The 25,914-nt window shown below is 50.0% G+C and overlaps 1 protein-coding gene across 4 annotated transcripts in view; it reads right to left on the bottom strand.

Annotated features, from left to right (window-relative positions):
- The window catches only part of LOC115117660 (ras-specific guanine nucleotide-releasing factor 2-like), a 58,907-nt gene that overhangs the window by 15,255 nt on the left and 17,738 nt on the right, over positions 1–25,914 (bottom strand). For all 4 annotated transcript variants that reach the window (XM_065017567.1, XM_065017568.1, XM_065017569.1 and 1 more), the window contains exons 2-9: positions 9,719–9,825; positions 7,887–8,034; positions 4,983–5,326; positions 4,786–4,865; positions 4,498–4,691; positions 4,271–4,380; positions 3,726–3,844; positions 3,378–3,541 (exon numbers count right to left, since the gene is read on the bottom strand). In XM_065017567.1, the coding sequence (XP_064873639.1) occupies positions 3,378–3,541; positions 3,726–3,844; positions 4,271–4,380; positions 4,498–4,691; positions 4,786–4,865; positions 4,983–5,326; positions 7,887–8,034; positions 9,719–9,825 (1,266 nt within the window). The remainder of the gene's footprint in view (positions 1–3,377; positions 3,542–3,725; positions 3,845–4,270; positions 4,381–4,497; positions 4,692–4,785; positions 4,866–4,982; positions 5,327–7,886; positions 8,035–9,718; positions 9,826–25,914) is intronic.

Raw genomic sequence — 25,914 nt, 5'->3', positions numbered from 1 at the left:
CTATGATGACACACCAAATGTGTTTGATGGATCCTGGGAAAAGAGCAGGAATAGGCTTTTGTAGGCTGCAGTCCAAGCTATGTCTTCCAAAGGGCGACTGCTGTCGGCATCCAAAGATGATCCAACTTGAATAAACGCTTGGAGGTAAGGATGACAGCAGTGGTGTAGTCTACAGCGATACGGATATCACTTATTATTGATATCTACATAGCACATTGATGTGAATCACACTGCTGCTCTCTCATTTAGCTATTTGTGTCTTATGGATTGTGGTTGTTGTGGATGGCTGTTCACAAATCTAAATGTGTATTTGAACCCAATAATGGTTGAATTCAAGAAGTTTAAGCTGCCTATCAATCATTGTTTTTGAAACCAGTGGACAGCCAATGAAAAATGTGCTCTTGTAACAGCTGCACAGTGCGGATCCCAGCCTATGGAATAACAGCTGCACAGTGCGGATCCCAGCCTATAGAATAACAGCTGCACAGTGCGGATCCCAGCCTATGGAATAACAGCTGCACAGTGCGGATCCCAGCCTATAGAATAACAGCTGCACAGTGCGGATCCCAGCCTATGGAATAACAGCTGCACAGTGCGGATCTAAGCCTATGGAATAACAGCTGCACAGTGCGGATCCCAGCCTATGGAATAACAGCTGTACAGTGCGGATCCCAGGCTATGGAATAACAGCTGCACAGTGCGGATCCCAGCCTATGGAATAACAGCTGCACAGTGCGGATCCCAGCCTATGGAATAACAGCTGCACAGTGCGGATCCCAGCCTATAGAATAACAGCTGCACAGTGCGGATCCCAGCCTATAGAATAACAGCTGCACAGTGCGGATCCCAGCCTATAGAATAACAGCTGCACAGTGCGGATCCCAGCCTATAGAATAACAGCTGCACAGTGCGGATCCCAGCCTATAGAATAACAGCTGCACAGTGCGGATCCCAGCCTATAGAATAACAGCTGCACAGTGCGGATCCCAGCCTATGGAATAACAGCTGCACAGTGCGGATCCCAGCCTATGGAATAACAGCTGCACAGTGCGGATCCCAGCCTATAGAATAACAGCTGCACAGTGCGGATCCCAGCCTATAGAATAACAGCTGCACAGTGCGGATCCCAGCCTATGGAATAACAGCTGCACAGTGCGGATCCCAGCCTATGGAATAACAGCTGCACAGTGCGGATCCCAGCCTATAGAATAAAAGCTGCACAGTGCGGATCTAAGCCTATGGAATAACAGCTGCACAGTGCGGATCCCAGCCTATGGAATAACAGCTGCACAGTGCGGATCCCAGCCTATGGAATAACAGCTGCACAGTGCGGATCCCAGCCTATAGAATAACAGCTGCACAGTGCGGATCTAAGCCTATGGAATAAAAGCTGCACAGTGCGGATCCCAGCCTATGGAATAACAGCTGCACAGTGCGGATCCCAGCCTATGGAATAACAGCTGCACAGTGCGGATCCCAGCCTATGGAATAACAGCTGCACAGTGCGGATCCCAGCCTATGGAATAACAGCTGCACAGTGCGGATCCCAGCCTATAGAATAACAGCTGCACAGTGCGGATCCCAGCCTATGGAATGACAGCTGCACAGTGCGGATCTAAGCCTATAGAATAACAGCTGCACAGTGCGGATCCCAGCCTATAGAATAACAGCTGCACAGTGCGGATCCCAGCCTATGGAATAACAGCTGCACAGTGCGGATCCCAGCCTATAGAATAACAGCTGCACAGTGCGGATCTCAGCCTATGGAATGACAGCTGCACAGTGCGGATCTAAGCCTATAGAATAACAGCTGCACAGTGCGGATCCCAGCCTATAGAATAACAGCTGCACAGTGCGGATCCCAGCCTATGGAATGACAGCTGCACAGTGCGGATCTAAGCCTATGGAATGACTGCTGCACAGTGCGGATCTAAGCCTATGGAATGACAGCTGCACAGTGCGGATCTAAGCCTATGGAATGACAGCTGCACAGTGCGGATCCCAGCCTATAGAATAACAGCTGCACAGTGCGGATCCCAGCCTATGGAATAACAGCTGCACAGTGCGGATCCCAGCCTATAGAATAACAGCTGCACAGTGCGGATCCCAGCCTATAGAATAACAGCTGCACAGTGCGGATCCCAGCCTATAGAATAACAGCTGCACAGTGCGGATCCCAGCCTATAGAATAACAGCTGCACAGTGCGGATCTAAGCCTATGGAATGACAGCTGCACAGTGCAGATCTAAGCCTATGGAATAAAAGCTGCACAGTGCGGATCCCAGCCTATAGAATAACAGCTGCACAGTGCAGATCTAAGCCTATAGAATAACAGCTGCACAGTGCAGATCTAAGCCTATGGAATAACAGCTGTACAGTGCAGATCCCAGCCTATGGAATAACAGCTGCACAGTGCAGATCTAAGCCTATGGAATAACAGCTGTACAGTGCAGATCCCAGCCTATGGAATAACAGCTGCACAGTGCGGATCTAAGCCTATAGAATAACAGCTGCACAGTGCGGATCCCAGCCTATAGAATAACAGCTGCACAGTGCGGATCTAAGCCTATGGAATGACAGCTGCACAGTGCAGATCTAAGCCTATGGAATGACAGCTGCACAGTGCAGATCTAAGCCTATGGAATGACAGCTGCACAGTGCAGATCTAAGCCTATGGAATGACAGCTGCACAGTGCAGATCTAAGCCTATGGAATGACAGCTGCACAGTGCAGATCTAAGCCTATGGAATGACAGCTGCACAGTGCAGATCTAAGCCTATGGAATGACAGCTGCACAGTGCAGATCTAAGCCTATGGAATAAAAGCTGCACAGTGCGGATCCCAGCCTATAGAATAACAGCTGCACAGTGCAGATCTAAGCCTATAGAATAACAGCTGCACAGTGCGGATCCCAGCCTATAGAATAACAGCTGCACAGTGCGGATCCCAGCCTATGGAATAACAGCTGCACAGTGCAGATCTAAGCCTATGGAATAAAAGTGGGACTTTTATTGCTCATCTAATTGATGCAGATAAAAGAAATACATCTATAGGCCTAATGGACACGTGTATGGATACATTTCAGATGAGTCCATTTGAATGTGGGGGTGATAGGACCTATAGGCCTACAGTAGCAGTAGGACATTGTCTAGCTTGAGTCTATGAGCAAAGTCAGAGACGGAATATGATTTTGATAGCTGGCGCTGGTCTGAATGACTCGACTGCCCCCTGAATAAGTTTTTGTGAAAGCATCTGAATCATGAGACTCATTTTAAGTCCCTGTTGCGCAGGAAAATTTCACGTGACAAAACAGTGAACAAATTAAGATTGAACATCTGTACATGCATAATGTGTCTGTGTGTGAGTTTGACTCTCACCTTGAGCAGGTGCAGCTTTCCCCCGGAGGTGCGTGTGCAGACAAGGAAGTGTTTCGTAAATAGGAAGCACTGTCGTTCTCCTTCCTTCCTGAGGGACAGAGAGCCCAGACGGACCTTACTGAGCATGCCCCGTTCACTGCTGGATGGGAGCCTGATCAGAGAGCCTGATGAGTAGAGAGTGTGTGTGAGTTTGGTGGGAGGGGGAAAAAACAAAAAACATAGGCTACACATACTGTACTACTGATGACAGTTACCAGTAGCCATCTTATAATGCTCGGGATTCTGGCTGGTCTGTGTGTGTGTGTGTGAGTGAGTGCATTTGTACAGTATGTGTGTGTGTGTACTCACCCTGTCTGACAAAGGTCTGGCTGGTATCCAGCAATATGTCACAGCCTTCTACGATCATTCTCTCGATGGCCAGATTCTTACGAATGTTCTCTGTATCGCTCACCTCATCATGCATCATCCTGACAACACAACCACCATTAGCTACATTATCCACCACACAACCACTGTTAACTACATTATCTACCACACACCCATGGTTAACTACATTATCTACCGCACAACCACCATTAGCTACATTATCCACAACACAACCGCTGTTAACTACATTATCTACCACACAACCACTGTTACCTACATTATCCACCACACAACCACCATTGGCTGCATTATCCACCACACAACCACTGTTAACTACATTATCTACCACACAATCACTGTTAACTACATTACCTACTACACAGCCACTGCTAACTACATTACCTACCACACAACTACTGTTGGCTACATGATCTACTACACAACCACTGTTGGCTACATGATCTACTACACAACCACTGTTGGCTACATGATCTACTACACAACCACTACAGCTCCGTTATCCTCACTTTGACAGCTCCTCTAGTTTGGACTTGGCGAACTCCAGGCTCTTGCGCTCCACGTGCTCATGAGGCGTGTGTGCCAGCAGCTCATGGAGAGTGATGATGTAACGAGGGATCTGAAACACAACGGAGAGGTGTCAGTCAGTCAGGTCTGGGCCGTATACTAACATGTGGAAGAGGAGGGGGTGAAAGGGCGGAGGTTAATGAGGTCTGGACACGCGCGCGTGTGCTACCTGGAACATGGGGTACGTGAGGAAGGTCTCCAGCATGCGTCCCTCACAGGCAGCGTTCGCCTCATACTGCTTCAGCAGCTTGTCCAAGTCCCGGTTCTGTTTACAGTTGGCCAGCACCTGCAGGCTATACTGGTGGTTCCTCACAAACTCCTGGTAGATGTTCAGCATGGGCAGCAGGATGTCAAACAGGTCCGCTGGGGAGACAGACACATAAAACATCCCACACAAAGATAATGCTAGAGGTTAGCTAGAGTAGATTTGACCCAACATAGACGCCTCATATCTCACCCAGCACCAGCGTGGGCCAGTTGGCTATCCGAGCCTTCAGGCCCTGATGAAAGATCTCATGGAGGAACATGATGGTCTCACTAAGGGACACAAAGAAGAAAAAGACATTGCTATGACATCTATTCAATCCATTCGCAAGTGTCTAGGGGGTAGGGGCTGTGGGTTGATTCTGGAGGGGGGTCAGACGGTGTGTTTACCTGTTGAGGAAGATGCTGCTGACATCATCGTGGCTGATGGGAGGTTTCTTGGAGCTGGCGGCCATACGTAGCGGCCTGAGGAAGAAGTTGACCAGGACAGAGAGCTGGCAGACGTACTCGGTCTCGGCCTCCACCATGTTGAACACGATGTGGTTCCTCTTCCTCATGTTCTCAGCGTGGGGGGAACAGATGTAGTCCTGGACGATGATCTTCCACTTCCTCCGACACAGCCAGCCTCGCATGAAACTCTGGACCTTTTTGATCTTTTTAATGTCTGGGTCCTCCTCCTCCTGGTTGGTCTGGTAAGGCAGCATTCTCTCCTTGGCCTTGTTCAACAGCACGATCTGGAAGCACACAGACCACAGTCAACACACACCAGTCCACACACAACAGACCACAGTCAACACACACCAGTCCACACACAACAGACCACAGTCAACACACACCAGTCCACACACAACAGACCACAAGCAACACACAACAGTCCACAGTCAACACACAACACACACCAGTCCACACACAACAGACCACAGTCAACACACAACAGTCCACAGTCAACACAGAACACACACCAGTCCACACACAAAAGTCCACAGTCAACACACACCAGTCCACAGTCAACACACAACAGTCCACAGTCAACACACAACACACACCAGTCCACACACAACAGTCCACAGACAACACACAACAGTCCACAGTCAACACACAACACACACCAGTCCACACACAACAGTCCACAGTCAACACACACCAGTCCACACACAACTGTCCACAGTCAACACACACCAGTCCACACACAACAGACCACAGTCAACACACAACAAACACCAGTCCACACACAACAGTCCACAGTCAACACACAACACACACCAGTCCACACACAACAGTCCACAGACAACACACAACAGTCCACAGACAACACACAACAAACACCAGTCCACACACAACAGTCTACAGACAACACACAACACACACCAGTCCACAGACAACACACAACAGTTCACAGTCAACACACAACACACACCAGTCCACACACAACACACAACAGTCCACAGTCAACACACAACACACACCAGTCCACACACAACAGTCCACAGTCAACACACAACACACACCAGTCCACACACAACAGTCCACAGTCAACACACAACACACACCAGTCCACACACAACAGACCACAGTCAACACACAACAGTCCACAGTCAACACAGAACACACACAAAAGTCCACAGTCAACACACAACAGTCCACAGTCAACACACAACACACACCAGTCCACACACAACAGTCCACAGACAACACACAACAGTCCACAGTCAACACACAACACACACCAGTCCACACACAACAGTCCACAGTCAACACACACCAGTCCACACACAACAGTCCACAGTCAACACACACCAGTCCACACACAACAGTCCACAGTCAACACACAACAAACACCAGTCCACACACAACAGTCCACAGACAACACACAACAGTCCACAGTCAACACACAACATACACCAGTCCACACACAACAGTCCACAGACAACACACAACACACACCAGTCCACACACAACAGTCCACAGTCAACACACAACACACACCAGTCCACACACAACAGACCACAGTCAACACACAACAGTCCACAGTCAACACACAACACACACCAGTCCACACACAACAGTCCACAGTCAACACACAACACACACCAGTCCACACACAACAGACCACAGTCAACACACAACAGTCCACAGTCAACACACAACAGTCCACAGTCAACACACAACACACACCAGTCCACACACAGACCACAGTCAACACACAACAGTCCACAGTCAACACAGAACACACACCAGTCCACACACAAAAGTCCACAGTCAACACACACCAGTCCACAGTCAACACACAACAGTCCACAGTCAACACACAACACACACCAGTCCACACACAACAGTCCACAGACAACACACAACAGTCCACAGTCAACACACAACACACACCAGTCCACACACAACAGTCCACAGTCAACACACACCAGTCCACACACAACAGTCCACAGTCAACACACAACAAACACCAGTCCACACACAACAGTCCACAGACAACACACAACAGTCCACAGTCAACACACAACACACACCAGTCCACACACAACAGTCCACAGACAACACACAACAGTCCACAGACAACACACAACAAACACCAGTCCACACACAACAGACCACAGTCAACACACAACAGACCACAGTCAACACACACCAGTCAACACACAACAGACCACAGTCAACACACACCAGTCCACACACAACAGTCCACAGTCAACACACACCAGTCCACACACAACAGACCACAGTCAACACACACCAGTCAACACACAACAGACCACAGTCAACACACACCAGTCCACACACAACAGACCACAGTCAACACACACCAGTCAACACACAACAGACCACAGTCAACACACAACAGTCCACAGTCAACACACACCAGTCAACACACAACAGTCCACAGTCAACACACAACACACACCAGTCCACACACAACAGTTCACAGTCAACACACAACAGTCAACACACAACAGTCCACAGTCAACACACAACAGTCAACATATAACAGTCAACAGACAACAGTCAACAGACAACAGTCAACACTCAACAGTCAACACACAACAGTTCAACACACAACAGTCATCACACAACAGTTCAACACACAACAGTCAACACACAACAGTCAACACAAATCAAACACTAGCCAGATCCCCTTGCCTAACGGAAACCTTTATTTGTGTGTGTATTTTTGTGTGTGAGCAATGTGGCCGTGTGTGTGTGTGAGGGAGCACGTGTGTGGTTGTGTGTGTGTGTGTGTGTGTGTACGTGAGTGTGCGAGAGACCGGGTAAATGTGTGTGTACCTCTGCTTTCAGCCTCTCTATCTCTGTGTCCTGGTCCTCTAGCTGGGTGCGTAGCTGGTTGGCCGCCACCTTCTCTGTCTCCATGATCTGGACCAGGTGGATGTACTTCTGCATCAGGACCTCGCGCTCAATGATGATGTCAGAGTAACTACAGGTGGAATGGTAAGTGTGGAATGGTGAGTTTAAACCCAGCCGACATGGTGCACTCTGCACAGGGAACGCCACAGAAGCATTATGCTCTATGCATATTACCGAGAAACATTTCAAAGTAAACACCATAGCATAAATGTATTCATCATCCCTCAGTGTGCAGAGAGAGAGAGAGAGAGAGAGAGAGGTTACAGTAGTGGGGTGAAGAGAGAGAGCGAGAGAGAGAGAACGAGAGAGAGAACGAGAGAGAGAGAGAGAACGTGGGAGATGTAGAGAGAGAACGTGGGAGATGTAGAGAGAGAGAACGAGAGAGAGGTTACAGTAGTGGGGTGAAGAGAGAGAGCGAGAGAGAGAGCGAGAGAGAGAGAGAACGAGAGAGAGAACGAGAGAGAGAACGAGAGAGAGAGAGAGAGAGAACGTGGGAGATGTAGAGAGAGCAAGACAGAGAAGTTACAGTAGTGGGGTGAAGAGAGAGAGAAAGTGCTGGATAGAGACAGAGAGAGGAGGGGGAGAGAGAGAGAGAAAGTGCTGGATAGAGAGAGAGAGGAGAGGGGAGAGAGAGAGAGAAAGTGCTGGATAGAGAGAGAGAGGAGAGGGGGAGAGAGAGAGAAAGTGCTGGATAGAGAGAGAGAGGAGAGGGGGAGAGAGAGAGAAAGTGCTGGATAGAGACAGAGAGAGGAGGGGAGAGAGAGAGAGAAAGTGCTGGATAGAGAGAGAGAGGAGGGGAGAGAGAGAGAGAAAGTGCTGGATAGAGAGAGAGAGGGGGAGAGAGAGAGAAAGTGCTGGATAGAGAGAGAGAGGAGAGGGGAGAGAGAGAGAAAGTGCTGGATAGAGAGAGAGAGGAGAGGGGGAGAGAGAGAAAGTCCTGGATAGAGACAGAGAGAGGAGAGGGGAGAGAGAGAGAAAGTGCTGGATAGAGAGAGAGAGGAGAGGGGAGAGAGAGAGAAAGTGCTGGATAGACAGAGAGAGGAGGGGGGGGAGAGAGAGAAAGTGCTGGATAGAGACAGAGAGAGGAGGGGGTAGAGAGAGAAAGTGCTGGATAGAGACAGAGAGGAGGGGGAGAGAGAAAGTGCTGGATAGAGAGAGAGAGGAGAGGGGGAGAGAGAGAAAGTGCTGGATAGAGACAGAGAGAGGAGGGGGAGAGAGAGAAAGTGCTGGATAGAGACAGAGAGAGGAGGGGGAGAGAGAGAGAAAGTGCTGGATAGAGACAGAGAGAGGAGAGGGGGAGAGAGAGAGAAAGTGCTGGATAGAGACAGAGAGAGGAGGGGGGAGAGAGAGAGCGAGGCGGAGTGTCGAGGTTAGGGCTGTGATGTAATCACTCTGGTGGTACGGCACCAGAGTGTGACCTAAATGTGAACTGCTCCGAGCAGAGCACACACAAACTCCTACAAATGGAGCAGACATGTGGAGAGGGGGTTGTGTGTGTGTGTTTAGTGTGAGGATCACTACACAGTCACTGTGTGTCTCAGAGCAGAACACAGCATACCGGCTGCCTAGGTGACAGTCAACCAGTGCATTTGCATGTGTGTCATGAGTAAAACAAGCAAGCCAGACCGAAATCCGAGCCTAACTCCTATCCTTCCCTTAGCCCCTAGCTGCTACAGTAGCTACGAGTTCTTAGCCCCCAGGCTCTTGTGAAGAGGCGTTGACGTGATGTCCTTGGATAGACTCCACCCTCTTACCTGGCCTGTTGGATAGACTCCACCCACGCTTTGCAGTCTGACTCCTCCTCCGTCCGCAGCTCCAGAGGCTTCTGACCGTCATGGCCAAACACCACCAAGAAGTAGTGCTGGAGAAAACAGGAAACATAAATACTATTACCAGGAAGTAAACAGGAAATAGAATCAACATTTAAGGTGGTACCAGAGAGGAAGAGGCGAAGTGACAGGGTCCACTTCTGTCAAAATCTGTCCATGCGAGAATACAAACAAATCCCCACTTGGTCTGCTTATATTGGTCTGCTTAACCTCTTCAGTCGACCCTCTACTTTTTTGAACATTTTGTTAAAAATTGTGCAACATTTCAGCGCCCTGCTACTCATGCCAGGAATATAGTACGTTCATATGGTTAGAATGTGTGGATAGGAAACCCTCGGACGTTTTTAAAACTGGTTAAATCACGACTGTGGCTATTACATAACGTGCGTTACATCGGAAAGCGCAGGAAAACCTGATCACAGAAAATGGAAATAAATATCCTTGCGCCACTTCCAGCAATTGTTAACAGTGAGCCGAATTAGATAAGACCGAGCATTCAACTCCCACAGCATCCCCATGTTGTCGAGTATCTTGTGAATTTAATCATCTTTGATTCTTGGTTGAACCGAAAGAGGGGCACCGCTTACCTCCGGTCTCCGCCCAGATCATTCCGGAAGAGCTCTCTCCTGAAATTTTTTCCAAGACGACAGCTAATGATATTTACATCGCCTACGGATGATTTTTATCGCTTATTAACGTTTACTAATACCTAAAGTAGCATTACAAACGTATTTCAAGTGTTTTGTGAAAGTTTATCATCTACTTTTTGAATTTTAAAAAATGACGTTACGTTGTGAAATCGCTGTTTTTTCGTTTATCACACAGTCTACATATAACGATATCTTGGCTTTATATGGCCCGATTTAATCGAAATAAAGACCCAATAGTGTTTATGGGACATCTAGGAGTGCCAACAAAGAAGATGGTGAAAGGTAATGACTGTTTTCTATTTTATTGTGCGGTTTGTGTAACGCCGAAATGCTAATTATTTTGTTTACGTCCCCTGCTATGCTTTTCTGTTGTAGTGTATTGGTGCATGCTATCAGATAATAGCTTCTCATGCTGTCGCCGAAAAGCATTTTAAAAATCTGACTTGTTGCCTGGATTCACAACGAGTGTAGCTTTAATTTGATACCCTGCATGTGTATTTTAATGAACTTTTGAGTTTTAACTAATACTATTAGCATTTAGCGTAGCACATTTGCATTTCCAGAGCTCTAGTTGGGACGCAAGCGTCCCAACTAGAGGCAAGAGGTTAACCTTTCACTGCAGTGGGCTAAATCAGGGTCACACAGAATGTCCTGGAAAGCCACACACACACACGTAGATGTACACACATTCACAAAACCCAGAACTTACATTCCAGTATGAGAAGAATGATGCTGTTTTTGTCAAACTAGTGTTTATCCTTGTCTTGTTCTTTCTCTGAAAGGAATCCGATAAACACGCACTTTCCTACATGTTAATCATTCCCACTACATTAACAAAACTCTCATAATATCAAATGTGACTTCATTGTTTAAAAACAGGAGAGAATATATCTTGGGCATGGAAAGCAGGAAATGGCATCCCAAATGAGCCCTTCTGTTTGTCACTCAGTTCACTGACCAAGAGGACAGGAGAGAGGACAGGAGAGAGAACAGGAGAGAGGACAGGAGAGAGGGCAGGAGAGAGGACATTAGAGAGAGGACAGGAGAGAGGACAGGAGAGAGAACAGGAGAGAGGATAGGAGAGAGAACAGGAGAGAGGATAGGAGAGAGAACAGGAGAGAGGACAGGAGAGAGAACAGGAGAGAGGACAGGAGAGAGGGCAGGAGAGAGGACATTAGAGAGGACAGGAGAGAGGACAGGAGAGAGGACAGGAGAGAGGACAGGAGAGAGAACAGGAGAGAGGACAGGAGAGAGGACAGGAGAGAGGACAGGAGAGAGGACAGGAGAGAGAACAGGAGAGAGGATAGGAGAGAGGACAGGAGAGAGGATAGGAGAGAGAACAGGAGAGAGGACAGGAGAGAGAACAGGAGAGAGGACAGGAGAGAGGACAGGAGAGAGAACAGGAGAGAGGACAGGAGAGAGGACAGGAGAGAGGACAGGAGAGAGGACAGGAGAGAGAACAGGAGAGAGGATAGGAGAGAGGACAGGAGAGAGAACATGAGAGAACGGGAGAGAGGATAGGACAGGAGAGGGGACAGGAGAGAGGACAGGAGAGAGGATAGGAGAGAGGACAGGAGTGAGGATAGGAGAGAGGACAGGAGAGAGAACAGGAGAGAGAACAGGAGAGAGAACAGGAGAGAGGACAGGAGAGAGGACAGGGAGAGAACAGGAGAGAGGACAGGAGAGAGAACAGGAGAGAGAACAGGAGAGAGAACAGGAGAGAGGACAGGAGAGAGGGCAGGAGAGAGGACATTAGAGAGGACAGGAGAGAGGACAGGAGAGAGAACAGGAGAGAGGATAGGAGAGAGAACAGGAGAGAGGACATTAGAGAGGACAGGAGAGAGGACAGGAGAGAGGATAGGAGAGAGGACAGGAGAGAGAACATGAGAGAGAACGGGAGAGAGGATAGGACAGGAGAGAGGACAGGAGAGAGGACAGGAGAGAGGATAGGAGAGAGGACAGGAGTGAGGATAGGAGAGAGGAAAGGAGAGAACAGGAGAGAACAGGAGAGAGAACAGGAGAGAGGATAGGAGAGAGGATAGAAGAGAGGATAGGACAGGAGAGAGGACAGGAGAGAGAACAGGAGAGAGGATAGGAGAGAGAACAGGAGAGAGGATAGAAGAGAGGATAGGACAGGAGAGAGGACAGGCGGGAGAACAGGAGAGAGAACAGGAGAGAGGATAGGAGAGAACACAGGAGAGAGAACAGGAGAGAGGATAGGAGAGAACACAGGAGAGAGAACAGGAGAGAGGATAGGAGAGAGGATATGAGAGAGGATAGGAGAGATAACAGGAGAGAGGATAGGAGAGAGGATAGGAGAGAGAACAGGAGAGAGAACAGGAGAGAGGGCAGGAGAGAGAACAGGAGAGAGGATAGGAGAGAACAGGAGAGAGGACATGAGAGAGGACAGGAGAGAGAACAGGAGAGAGGATATGAGAGAGAATAGGAGAGAGAACAGGAGATAGGATAGGAGAGAGGACAGGAGTGAGGATAGGACAGGAGAGAGGACAGGAGAGAGAACAGGAGAAAGGACAGGAGCGAGGATAGGACAGGAGAGAGAACAGGAGAGAGGACATGGGAGAGAACCGGAGAGAGAACCAGAGAGAGAACGGGAGAGAGAACAGGAGAGAGAACAGGAGAGAGGACAGGAGAGAGGATAGGAGAGAGAACAGGAGAGAGAACAGGAGAGAGAACAGGAGAGAGGGCAGGAGAGAGAACAGGAGAGAGGATAGGAGAGAACAGGAGAGAGAACAGGAGAGAGGATATGTGAGAGAATAGGAGAGAGAACAGGAGATAGAACAGGAGAGAGGATAGGAGAGAGGATAGGAGATAGGACAGGAGAGAGAACAGGAGCGAGGATAGGACAGGAGAGATGACAGGAGAGAGGATAGGAGAGAGGAAATGAGAGAGGACATGGGAGAGAACATGAGAGAGAACCGGAGAGAGAACAGGAGAGAGAACAGGAGAGAGGATAGGAGAGAGGACAGGAGAGAACAGGAGAGAGGACAGGAGAGAGGACAGGAGAGAGGACATTAGAGAGGACAGGAGAGAGGACAGGAGAGAGAACAGGAGAGAGGATAGGAGAGAGAACAGGAGAGAGGATAGGAGAGAGAACAGGAGAGAGGACAGGAGAGAGGACAGGAGAGAGAACAGGAGAGAGGATAGGAGAGAGGACAGGAGAGAGAACATGAGAGAGAACGGGAGAGAGGATAGGACAGGAGAGAGGACAGGAGAGAGGACAGGAGAGAGGATAGGAGAGAGGACAGGAGTGAGGATAGGAGAGAGGACAGGAGAGAACAGGAGAGAGAACAGGAGAGAGAACAGGAGAGAGAACAGGAGAGAGGACAGGAGAGAGGATAGGACAGGAGAGAGGACAGGAGAGAGAACAGGAGAGAGAACAGGAGAGAGGACAGGAGAGAGGATAGGAGAGAGAACATGAGAGAGGACAGGAGAGAGGATAGGACAGGAGAGAGAGAACAGGAGAGAGGACATGAGAGAGAACAGGAGAGAGGATGGGACAGGAGAGAGAACAGGAGAGAGAACAGGAGAGAGGATAGGAGAGAGAACAGGAGAGAGGATAGAAGAGAGGATAGGACAGGAGAGAGAGAGAGAACAGGAGAGAGAACAGGAGAGAGGGAGAACAGGAGAGAGAACAGGAGAGAGGATAGGAGAGAAACAGGAGAGAGAACAGGAGGAGGAGAGAACAGAGGAGAGAGGATAGGAGAGAAACAGGAGAGAGAACAGGAGAGAGGATAGGAGAGAGGACATGAGAGAGGATAGGAGAGAGGGCAGGAGAGATAACAGGAGAGAGAACAGGAGAGAGGATAGGAGAGAGGACAGGAGAGAGGATATGAGAGAGAATAGGAGAGAGAACAGGAGATAGGATAGGAGAGAGGATAGGAGAGAGGACAGGAGTGAGGATAGGACAGGAGAGAGGACTGGAGAGAGAACAGAAGAAAGTACAGGAGCGAGGATAGGACAGGAGAGAGAACAGGAGAGAGGATAGGAGAGAGGACAGGAGAGAGAACATGAGAGAGAACGGGAGAGAGGATAGGACAGGAGAGAGGACAGGAGAGAGGACAGGAGAGAGGATAGGAGAGAGGACAGGAGTGAGGATAGGACAGGAGAGAGGACTGGAGAGAGAACAGAAGAAAGTACAGGAGCGAGGATAGGACAGGAGAGAGAACAGGAGAGAGGATAGGAGAGAGGATAGGAGAGAGGACAGGAGTGAGGATAGGACAGGAGAGAGGACTGGAGAGAGAACAGAAGAAAGTACAGGAGCGAGGATAGGACAGGAGAGAGAACAGGAGAGAGGATAGGAGAGAGGACAGGAGAGAGAACATGAGAGAGAACGGGAGAGAGGATAGGACAGGAGAGAGGACAGGAGAGAGGACAGGAGAGAGGATAGGAGAGAGGACAGGAGTGAGGATAGGAGAGAGGACAGGAGAGAACAGGAGAGAGAACAGGAGAGAGAACAGGAGAGAGAACAGGAGAGAGGACAGGAGAGAGGATAGGACAGGAGAGAGGACAGGAGAGAGAACAGGAGAGAGAACAGGAGAGAGGACAGGAGAGAGGATAGGAGAGAGAACATGAGAGAGGACAGGAGAGAGGATAGGACAGGAGAGAGAGAACAGGAGAGAGGACATGAGAGAGAACAGGAGAGAGGATGGGACAGGAGAGAGAACAGGAGAGAGAACAGGAGAGAGGATATGAGAGAGAACAGGAGAGAGGATAGAAGAGAGGATAGGACAGGAGAGAGGACAGGCGGGAGAACAGGAGAGAGAACAGGAGAGAGGATAGGAGAGAACACAGGAGAGAGAACAGGAGAGAGGATAGGAGAGAACACAGGAGAGAGAACAGGAGAGAGGATAGGAGAGAGGATATGAGAGAGGATAGGAGAGAGGATAGGAGAGATAACAGGAGAGAGAACAGGAGAGAGGATAGGAGAGAGGATAGGAGAGAGAACAGGAGAGAGAACAGGAGAGAGGGCAGGAGAGAGAAAAGGAGAGAGGATAGGAGAGAACAGGAGAGAGGACATGAGAGAGGACAGGAGAGAGAACAGGAGAGAGGATATGAGAGAGAATAGGAGAGAGAACAGGAGATAGGATAGGAGAGAGGATAGGAGAGAGGACAGGAGTGAGGATAGGACAGGAGAGAAGACTGGAGAGAGAACAGAAGAAAGTACAGGAGCGAGGATAGGACAGGAGAGAGAACAGGAGAGAGGATAGGAGAGAGGACATGGGAGAGAACCGGAGAGAGAACCAGAGAGAGAACGGGAGAGAGAACAGGAGAGAGAACAGGAGAGAGGATAGGAGAGAGAACAGGAGAGAGAACAGGAGAGAGGGCAGGAGAGAGAACAGGAGAGAGAACAGGAGAGAGGATATGTGAGAGGATAGGAGAGAGGATAGGAGATAGGACAGGAGAGAGAACAGGAGCGAGGATAGGACAGGAGAGAGAACAGGAGAGATGACAGGAGAGAGGACATGAGAGAGGACAGGAGAGAGGACATGAGAGAGGACATGGGAGAGAACATGAGAGAGAACCGGAGAGAGAACAGGAGAGAGAACAGGAGAGAGGATAGGAGAGAGGATAGGAGAGAACAGGAGAGAGGATAGGAGAGAGGACAGGAGAGAGGACAGGAGAGAGGACAGGAGTGAGGATAGGAGAGAGGACAGGAGAGAACAGTAGAGGACAGGAGAGAGAACAGGAGAGAGAGAACATGAGAGAGGACAGGAGAGAGGACATGAGAGAGAACAGGAGAGAGGATGGGACAGGAGCGAGAACAGGAGAGAGAACAGGAGAGAGGATAGGAGAGAGAACAGGAGAGAGGATAGGAGAGAGAACAGGAGAGAGGATAGAAGAGAGGATAGGACAGGAGAGAGGATAGGAGAGAGGATAGGAGAGAGGATAGGACAGGCGGGAGAACAGGAGAGAGAACAGGAGAGAGGATAGGAGAGAACACAGGAGAGAGAACAGGAGAGAGGATATGAGAGAGGATAGGAGAGATAACAGGAGAGAGAACAGGAGAGAGGACAGGAGAGAGGACAGGAGAGAGAACAGGAGAGAGAACAGGAGAGAGAACAGGAGAGAGGGCAGGAGAGAGAACAGGAGAGAGGATAGGAGAGAACAGGAGAGAGGACATGAGAGAGGACAGGAGAGAGGATAGGAGAGAACAGGAGAGAGGATATGAGAGAGAATAGGAGATAGAACAGGAGAGAGGATAGGAGAGAGAACAGGAGATAGAACAGGAGAGAGGATAGGAGAGAGGACAGGAGAGAGGACAGGAGAGAGGATAGGACAGGAGAGAGGACAGGAGAGAGAACAGGAGAAAGGATAGGAGAGAGGACATGAGAGAGAACAGGAGAGAGAACAGGAGAGAGGACAGGAGAGAGGATAGGACAGAGAACAGGAGAGAGGATAGGAGATAGGACAGGATTGAGAACAGGAGAGAGGATAGGAGAGAGGACAGGAGAGAACAGGAGAGAGGATATGACAGGAGAGAGAACAGGAGAGAGAACAGGAGTGAGGATAGGAGAGAGAATAGGAGAGAGAACAGGAGAGAGGACAGGAGAGAGGACAGGAGAGAGGACATGAGAGAGGACAGGAGAGAGAACAGTAGAGAGGATATGAGAAGGGGACAGGAGAGAGAACAGGAGGGAGGATAGGAGAGAGGACTGGAGAGAACAGGAGAGAGCATAGGACAGGAGAGAGAACAGGAGAGAGGATAGGACAGGAGAGAGGACAGGAGAGAGAACAGGAGAGAGGATAGGAGAGAGAACAGGAGAGAGGATAGGAGAGAGAACAGGAGTGAGGATAGGAGAGAGGACAGGAGAGGACAGGAGAGAGGACATGAGAGAGGACAGGAGAGAGAACAGGAGAGAGGACATGAGAAGGGGACAGGAGAGAGAACAGGAGAGAGGACATGAGAAGGGGACAGGAGAGAGGACAGGGTAGAGGACATGAGAGGGGGACAGGAGAGAGAACAGGAGAGAGGACATGAGAGAGGATAGGACATGAGAAGGGGACAGGAGAGAGGACATGAGAGATAAGGAAAGAGGACATGAGAAGGGGACAGGAGAGAGGACAGGAGAGAGAACAGTAGAGAGGATATGAGAAGGGGACAGGAGAGAGAACAGGAGAGAGGACATGGGAGAGAACAGGAGAGAGGACATGGGAGAGAACAGGAGAGAGGACATGAGAGAGAACAGGAGAAAGGACATGAGAGAGGATAGGACATGGGAGAGAACAGGAGAGAGGATAGGACAGGAGCGAGAACAGGAGAGAAGACATGGGAGAGAACAGGAGAGAGGACATGGGAGAGAACAGGAGAGAGGATATGACAGGAGAGAGAACAGGAGAGAGGACATGAGAGAGAACAGGAGAGAGGACATGAGAGAGGATAGGACAGGAGAGAGAACAGGAGAGAGGACAGGAGAGAGAACAGGAGAGAGAACAGGAGAGAGGACAGGAGAGAGAACAACAGAGAGGACATGGGAGAGAACATGAGAGAGGATAGGACAGGATCGAGAACAGGAGAGAAGACATGGGAGAGAACAGGAGAGAGGACATGGGAGAGAACAGGAGAGAGAACAGGAGAGAGGATAGGACAGGAGAGAGAACAGGAGAGAGGACATGGGAGAGAACAGGAGAGATGACAGGAGAGAGGATAGGAGAGAGGACATGAGAGAGGACATGAGAGAGGACATGGGAGAGAACCGGAGAGAGAACCGGAGAGAGAACAGGAGAGAGAACAGGAGAGAGGACAGGAGAGAGGACAGGAGAGAGAACAGGAGAGAGGACAGGAGAGAACAGGAGAGAGGATAGGAGAGAGGACAGGAGAGAGGATAGGAGAGAGGACAGGAGTGAGGATAGGAGAGAGGACAGGAGAGAGGATAGGAGAGAGGATAGGAGAGAGAACAGGAGAGAGAACATGAGAGAGGATAGGAGAGAACACAGGACAGAGAACAGGAGAGAGGATAGGAGAGAGGATAGGAGAGAGAACAGGAGAGAGAACAGGAGAGAGAACAGGAGAGAGGATAGGAGAGAACAGGAGAGAGGATATGAGAGAGAATAGGAGAGAGAACAGGAGAGAGGATAGGACAGAAGAGAGGATAGGAGAGAACAGGAGAGAGGATATGAGAGAGAATAGGAGAGAGAACAGGAGATAGAACAGGAGAGAGGATAGGAGATAGGACAGGATTGAGAACAGGAGAGAGGACATGAGAGAGGACATGAGAGAGGACATGAGAGAGAACAGGAGAGAGAACCGGAGAGAGAACAGGAGAGAGGATAGGAGAGAGGACCGGAGAGAACAGGAGAGAGGATAGGACAGAGAACAGGAGAGAGGATAGGACAGGAGAGAGGACAGGAGAGAGAACAGGAGAGAGGACAGGAGAGAGAACAACAGAGAGGACATGGGAGAGAACATGAGAGAGGATAGGACAGGATCGAGAACAGGAGAGAAGACATGGGAGAGAACAGGAGAGAGGACATGGGAGAGAACAGGAGAGAGGACATGGGAGAGAACAGGAGAGAGAACAGGAGAGAGGATAGGACAGGAGAGAGAACAGGAGAGAGGACATGGGAGAGAACAGGAGAGATGACAGGAGAGAGGATAGGAGAGAGGACATGAGAGAGGACATGGGAGAGAACCGGAGAGAGAACCGGAGAGAGAACCGGAGAGAACAGGAGAGAGAACAGGAGAGAGAACAGGAGAGAGGACAGGAGAGAGAACAGGAGAGAGAACAGGAGATAGGACAGGAGAGAACAGGAGAGGATAGGAGAGAGGACAGGAGAGAGGATAGGAGAGAACAGGAGAGAGGATATGAGAGAGAATAGGAGAGAGAACAGGAGATAGAACAGGAGAGAGGATAGGAGAGAACACATGAGATAGAACAGGAGAGAGGACAGGAGAGAGGACATGAGAGAGGACATGAGAGAGAACAGGAGAGAGAACCGGAGAGAAAACAGGAGAGAGGATAGGAGATAGGACAGGATTGAGAACAGGAGAGAGGATAGGAGAGAGGACCGGAGAGAACAGGAGAGAGGATAGGACAGAGAACAGGAGAGAGGATAGGACAGGAGAGAGGACAGGAGAGAGAACAGGAGAGAGGACAGGAGAGAGAACAACAGAGAGGACATGGGAGAGGATAGGACAGGATCGAGAACAGGAGAGAAGACATGGGAGAGAACAGGAGAGAGGACATGGGAGAGAACAGGAGAGAGAACAGGAGAGAGGATAGGACAGGAGAGAGAACAGGAGAGAGGACATGGGAGGGAACAGGAGAGATGACAGGAGAGAGGATAGGAGAGAGGTCATGAGAGAGGACATGAGAGAGGACATGGGAGAGAACCGGAGAGAGAACCGGAGAGAGAACAGGAGAGAGAACAGGAGAGAGAACAGGAGAGAGGACAGGAGAGAGAACAGGAGAGAGAACAGGAGATAGGACAGGAGAGAACAGGAGAGGATAGGAGAGAGGACAGGAGAGAGGATAGGAGAGAGGACAGGAGTGAATATAGGAGAGAGGACAGGAGAGAGGACAGGAGAGAGCAGGAGAGAGGACAGGAGAGATAATAGGAGAGAGAACAGGAGAGAGAACAGGAGAGAGAATAGGAGAGAGGACAGGAGAGAGGATAGGAGAGAACAGGAGAGAGGACATGAGAGAGGACAGGAGAGAGGATAGGAGAGAACAGGAGAGAGGATATGAGAGAGAATAGGAGAGAGAACAGGAGATAGAACAGGAGAGAGGATAGGAGAGAGAACAGGAGAGAGGATAGGACAGAAGAGAGGACAGGAGAGAGGATATGAGAGAGAATAGGAGAGAGAACAGGAGATAGAACAGGAGAGAGAACAGGAGAGAGAACAGGAGATAGGACAGGAGAGAACAGGAGAGGATAGGAGAGAGGACAGGAGAGAGGATAGGAGAGAGGACAGGAGTGAATATAGGAGAGAGGACAGGAGAGAGGACAGGAGAGAGCAGGAGAGAGAATAGGGGAGAGAACAGGAGATAGAACAGGAGAGAGGATAGGAGAGAGAACAGGAGAGAGGATAGGACAGAAGAGAGGATAGGAGAGAACAGGAGAGAGGATAGGAGAGAGGATAGGAGAGAGAACAGGAGAGAGAACAGGAGAGAGAATAGGAGAGAGGACAGGAGAGAGGATAGGAGAGAACAGGAGAGAGGACATGAGAGAGGACAGGAGAGAGGATAGGAGAGAACAGGAGAGAGGACATGAGAGAGGACAGGAGAGAGGATAGGAGAGAGAACAGGAGAGAGGACAGGAGAGAGGATAGGACAGAAGAAAGGACAGGAGAGAGGACATGAGAGAGGACATGAGAGAGAACAGGAGAGAGAACCGGAGAGAGAACAGGAGAGAGGATAGGAGATAGGACAGGATTGAGAACAGGAGAGAGGATAGGAGAGAGGACAGGAGAGAACAGGAGAGAGGATAGGACAGGAGAGAGAACAGGAGAGAGGATAGGACAGGAGAGAGGACAGTAGAGAGGACAGTAGAGAGAACAGGAGAGAGAACAGGACAGGAGCGAGAACAGGAGAGAGGATAGGAGAGAGGATAGGAGAGAGGACAGGAGAGAGAACAGGAGAGAGGATAGGAGAGAGAACAGGAGAGAGGATAGGAGAGAGGACAGGAGAGAACAGGAGAGAGGACATGAGAGAGGATAGGAGAGAGAACAGGAGAGAGGACAGGAGAGAGGACAGGAGAGAGGACATGAGAGAGAACATGAGAAGGGGACAGGAGAGAGGATAGGAGAGAGAACAGGAGGGAGAACAGGAGAGAGGATAGGAGAGAACACAGGAGAGAGGATAGGAGAGAGGATAGGAGAGATAACAGGTGAGAGAACAGGAGAGAGGATAGGAGAGAGGACAGGAGAGAGAACAGGAGAGAGGGCAGGAGAGAGAACAGGAGAGAACAGGAGAGAGGACATGAGAGAGGACAGGAGAGAGAACAAGAGAGGATAGGAGAGAGGACAGGAGAGAGGATAGGAGAGAGGACAGGAGTGAATATAGGAGAGAGGACAGGAGAGAGGACAGGAGAGAGCAGGAGAGAGAATAGGGGAGAGAACAGGAGATAGAACAGGAGAGAGGATAGGAGAGAGAACAGGAGAGAGGATAGGACAGAAGAGAGGATAGGAGAGAACAGGAGAGAGGATAGGAGAGAGGATAGGAGAGAGAACAGGAGAGAGAACAGGAGAGAGAATAGGAGAGAGGACAGGAGAGAGGATAGGAGAGAACAGGAGAGAGGACATGAGAGAGGACAGGAGAGAGGATAGGAGAGAACAGGAGAGAGGACATGAGAGAGGACAGGAGAGAGGATAGGAGAGAGAACAGGAGATAGAACAGGAGAGAGGATAGGACAGAAGAAAGGACAGGAGAGAGGACATGAGAGAGGACATGAGAGAGAACAGGAGAGAGAACCGGAGAGAGAACAGGAGAGAGGATAGGAGATAGGACAGGATTGAGAACAGGAGAGAGGATAGGAGAGAGGACAGGAGAGAACAGGAGAGGATAGGACAGGAGAGAGAACAGGAGAGAGGATAGGACAGGAGAGAGGACAGTAGAGAGGACAGTAGAGAGAACAGGAGAGAGAACAGGACAGGAGCGAGAACAGGAGAGAGGATAGGGAGAGAGGATAGGAGAGAGGACAGGAGAGAGAACAGGAGAGAGGATAGGAGAGAGAACAGGAGAGAGGATAGGAGAGAGGACAGGAGAGAACAGGAGAGAGGACATGAGAGAGGATAGGAGAGAGAACAGGAGAGAGGACAGGAGAGAGGACAGGAGAGAGGACATGAGAGAGAACATGAGAAGGGGACAGGAGAGAGGATAGGAGAGAGAACAGGAGGGAGAACAAGAGAGAGGATAGGAGAGAACACAGGAGAGAGGATAGGAGAGAGGATAGGAGAGATAACAGGTGAGAGAACAGGAGAGAGGATAGGAGAGAGGACAGGAGAGAGAACAGGAGAGAGGGCAGGAGAGAGAACAGGAGAGAACAGGAGAGAGGACATGAGAGAGGACAGGAGAGAGAACAAGAGAGAGGATATGAGAGAGAATAGGAGAGAGAACAGGAGATAGGATAGGAGAGAGGACAGGAGAGAGGATAGGACAGGAGAGAGGACAGGAGAGAGAACAGGAGAAAGGACAGGAGCGAGGATAGGACAGGAGAGAGAACAGGAGAGAGGATAGGAGAGAGGACATGAGAGAGGACATGGGAGAGAACCGGAGAGAGAACCAGAGAGAGAACGGGAGAGAGAACAGGAGAGAGAACAGGAGAGAGGATAGGAGAGAGAACAGGAGAGAGAACAGGAGAGAGAACAGGAGAGAGGATAGGAGAGAGGATAGGAGAGAGGACATGAGAGAGGACATGGGAGAGAACATGAGAGAGAACCGGAGAGAGAACAGGAGAGAGAACAGGAGAGAGGATAGGAGAGAGAACAGGAGCGAGGATAGGACAGGAGAGAGAACAGGAGAGATGACAGGAGAGAGGATAGGAGAGAGGACATGAGAGAGGACATGGGAGAGAACATGAGAGGGAACCGGAGAGAGAACAGGAGAGAGAACAGGAGAGAGGACAGGAGAGAGGACAGGAGAGAGGACAGGAGAGAACAGGAGAGATGATAGGAGAGAGGACAGGAGAGAGGATAGGAGAGAGGACAGGAGTGAGGATAGGAGAGAGGACAGGAGAGAACAGGAGAGAGGACAGGAGAGAGAACAGGAGAGAGAGAACATGAGAGAGAACAGGAGAGAGAGAACATGAGAGAGAACAGGAGAGAGGATGGGACAGGAGAGAGAACAGTAGAGAACAGGAGAGAGGACAGGAGAGAGAACAGGAGAGAGAGGACATGAGAGAGAACAGGAGAGAGGATGGGACAGGAGAGAGTCTGCTAAATGACTTAAATGTAAATGTAAATGTAGAACAGGAGAGAGGATAGGAGAGAGAACAGGAGAGAGGATAGGAGAGAGAACAGGAGAGAGGATAGGACAGGAGAGAGGATAGGAGAGAGGATAGGACAGGCGGGAGAACAGGAGAGAGAACAGGAGAGAGGATAGGAGAGAACACAGGAGAGAGAACAGGAGAGATGATAGGAGAGAGGATAGGAGAGAGATCAGGAGAGAGGACAGGAGAGAGGACAGGAGAGAGAACAGGAGAGAGGATAGGAGAGAACAGGAGAGGACATGAGAGAGGACAGGAGAGAGGATAGGAGAGAACAGGAGAGAGGATAGGAGAGAGAACAGGAGAAAGGATAGGAGAGAGGACAGGAGAGAACAGGAGAGAGGATAGGACAGGAGAGAGAACAGGAGAGAGGACAGGAGAGAGAACAGGACAGGAGCGAGAACAGGAGAGAGAACAGGAGAGAGAACAGGAGTGAGGATAGGAGAGAGGACAGGAGAGAACAGGAGAGAGGACATGAGAGAGGACAGGAGAGAGGATAGGAGAGAGAATAGGAGAGAGAACAGGAGAGAGGACGGGAGAGAGGACATGAGAGAGGACAGGAGAGAGAACAGGAGAGAGGACATGAGAAGGGGACAGGAGAGAGGACAGGGTAGAGGACATGAGAGGGGGACAGGAGAGAGAACAGGAGAGAGGACATGAGAGAGGATAGGACATGAGAAGGGGACAGGAGAGAGGACATGAGAGATAAGGAAAGAGGACATGAGAAGGTGACAGGAGAGAGGACAGGAGAGAGAACAGTAGAGAGGATATGAGAAGGGGACAGGAGAGAGAACAGGAGAGAGGACATGGGAGAGAACAGGAGAGAGGACATGGGAGAGAACAGGAGAGAGGACATGAGAGAGAACAGGAGAAAGGACATGAGAGAGGATAGGACAGGAGAGAGAACAGAAGAGAGGACAGGAGAGAGAACAGGAGAGAGGACATGGGAGAGAACAGGAGAGAGGATAGGACAGGAGCGAGAACAGGAGAGAAGACATGGGAGAGAACAGGAGAGAAGACATGGGAGAGAACAGCAGAGAAGACATGGGAGAGAACAGGAGAGAGAACAGGAGAGAGGATAGGACAGGAGAGAGAACAGGAGAGAGGACATGGGAGAGAACAGGAGAGAGGATATGACAGGAGAGAGAACAGGAGAAAGAACAGGAGAGAGGACATGAGAGAGGATAGGACAGGAGAGAGAACAGGAGAGAGGACAGGAGAGAGAACAGGAGAGAGAACATGAGAGAGGACAGGAGAGAGAACAACAGAGAGGACATGGGAGAGAACATGGGAGAGAACAGGAGAGAGGATAGGACAGGAGAGAGGACATGGGAGAGAACCGGAGAGAGAACAGGAGAGAGAACCGGAGAGAGAACCAGAGAGAGAACAGGAGAGAGGACAGGAGAGAGAACAGGAGAGAGGACAGGAGAGAGGATAGGAGAGAGGACAGGAGTGAGGATAGGAGAGAGGACAGGAGAGAACAGGAGAGAACAGGAGAGAGGACAGGAGAGAGGACAGGATGAAACAGGAGAAAACAGGAGATTGAACAGGAGAGAGGACAGGAGGAAACAGGAGAAAACAGGTGATTGAACAGGAGAGAGGACAGGAGGAAACAGGAGGAAACAGGAGATTGAACAGGAGAGAGGACAGGAGGAAACAGGAGAAAACAGGTGATTGAACAGGAGAGAGGACAGGAGGAAACAGGAGAAAACAGGAGAGAGGACGAGAGAGGACAGGAGAAAACAGGAGAGAGGACAGGAGAAAACAGGAGATTGAACAGGAGAGAGGACAGGAGGAAACAGGAGAAAACAGGTGATTGAACAGGAGAGAGGACAGGAGGAAACAGGAGGAAACAGGAGATTGAACAGGAGAGAGGACAGAGGAAACAGGAGAAAACAGGTGATTGAACAGGAGAGAGGACAGGAGGAAACAGGAGAAAACAGGAGAGAGGACAGAGAGGACAGGAGAAAACAGGAGAGAGGACAGGAGAAAACAGGAGATTGAACAGGAGAGAGGACAGGAGGAAACAGGAGAAAACAGGTGATTGAACAGGAGAGAGGACGAGAGAGGACAGGAGAAAACAGGTGATTGAACAGGAGAGAGGACCGGAGGAAACAGGAGAAAACAGGAGAGAGGACAGGAGAGAGGACGAGAGATGACAGGAGAAAACAGGAGAGAGGACAGGAGAGAGGACAGGAGAAAACAGGAGAGAGGACAGGAAGACAGGAGAAAACAGGAGAAAACAGGAGAGAGGACAGGAAGACAGGAGAAAACAGGAGAGGGGACAGGAGAAAACAGGAGAGGACAGGAAGACAGGAGAAAACAGGAGAGGACAGGAAGACAGGAGAAAACAGGAGAGGGGACAAGCGAAAACAGGAGATTGAACAGGAGAGGGGACAGGAGAAAACAGGAGATTGAACAGGAGAGGGGACAGGAGAAAACAGGAGATTGCACAGGAGAGAGGACGAGAGATGACAGGAGAAAACAGGAGAGAGGACAGGAGAAAACAGGAGATTGAACAGGAGA

Source organism: Oncorhynchus nerka, linkage group LG4 (genome assembly GCF_034236695.1).
Source record: "Oncorhynchus nerka isolate Pitt River linkage group LG4, Oner_Uvic_2.0, whole genome shotgun sequence".
Classification (NCBI taxonomy): domain Eukaryota; kingdom Metazoa; phylum Chordata; class Actinopteri; order Salmoniformes; family Salmonidae; genus Oncorhynchus; species Oncorhynchus nerka.
The sequence above is the reverse complement of the archived record's forward strand: the minus strand, read 5'-3'. Positions and strand labels throughout refer to the sequence as shown.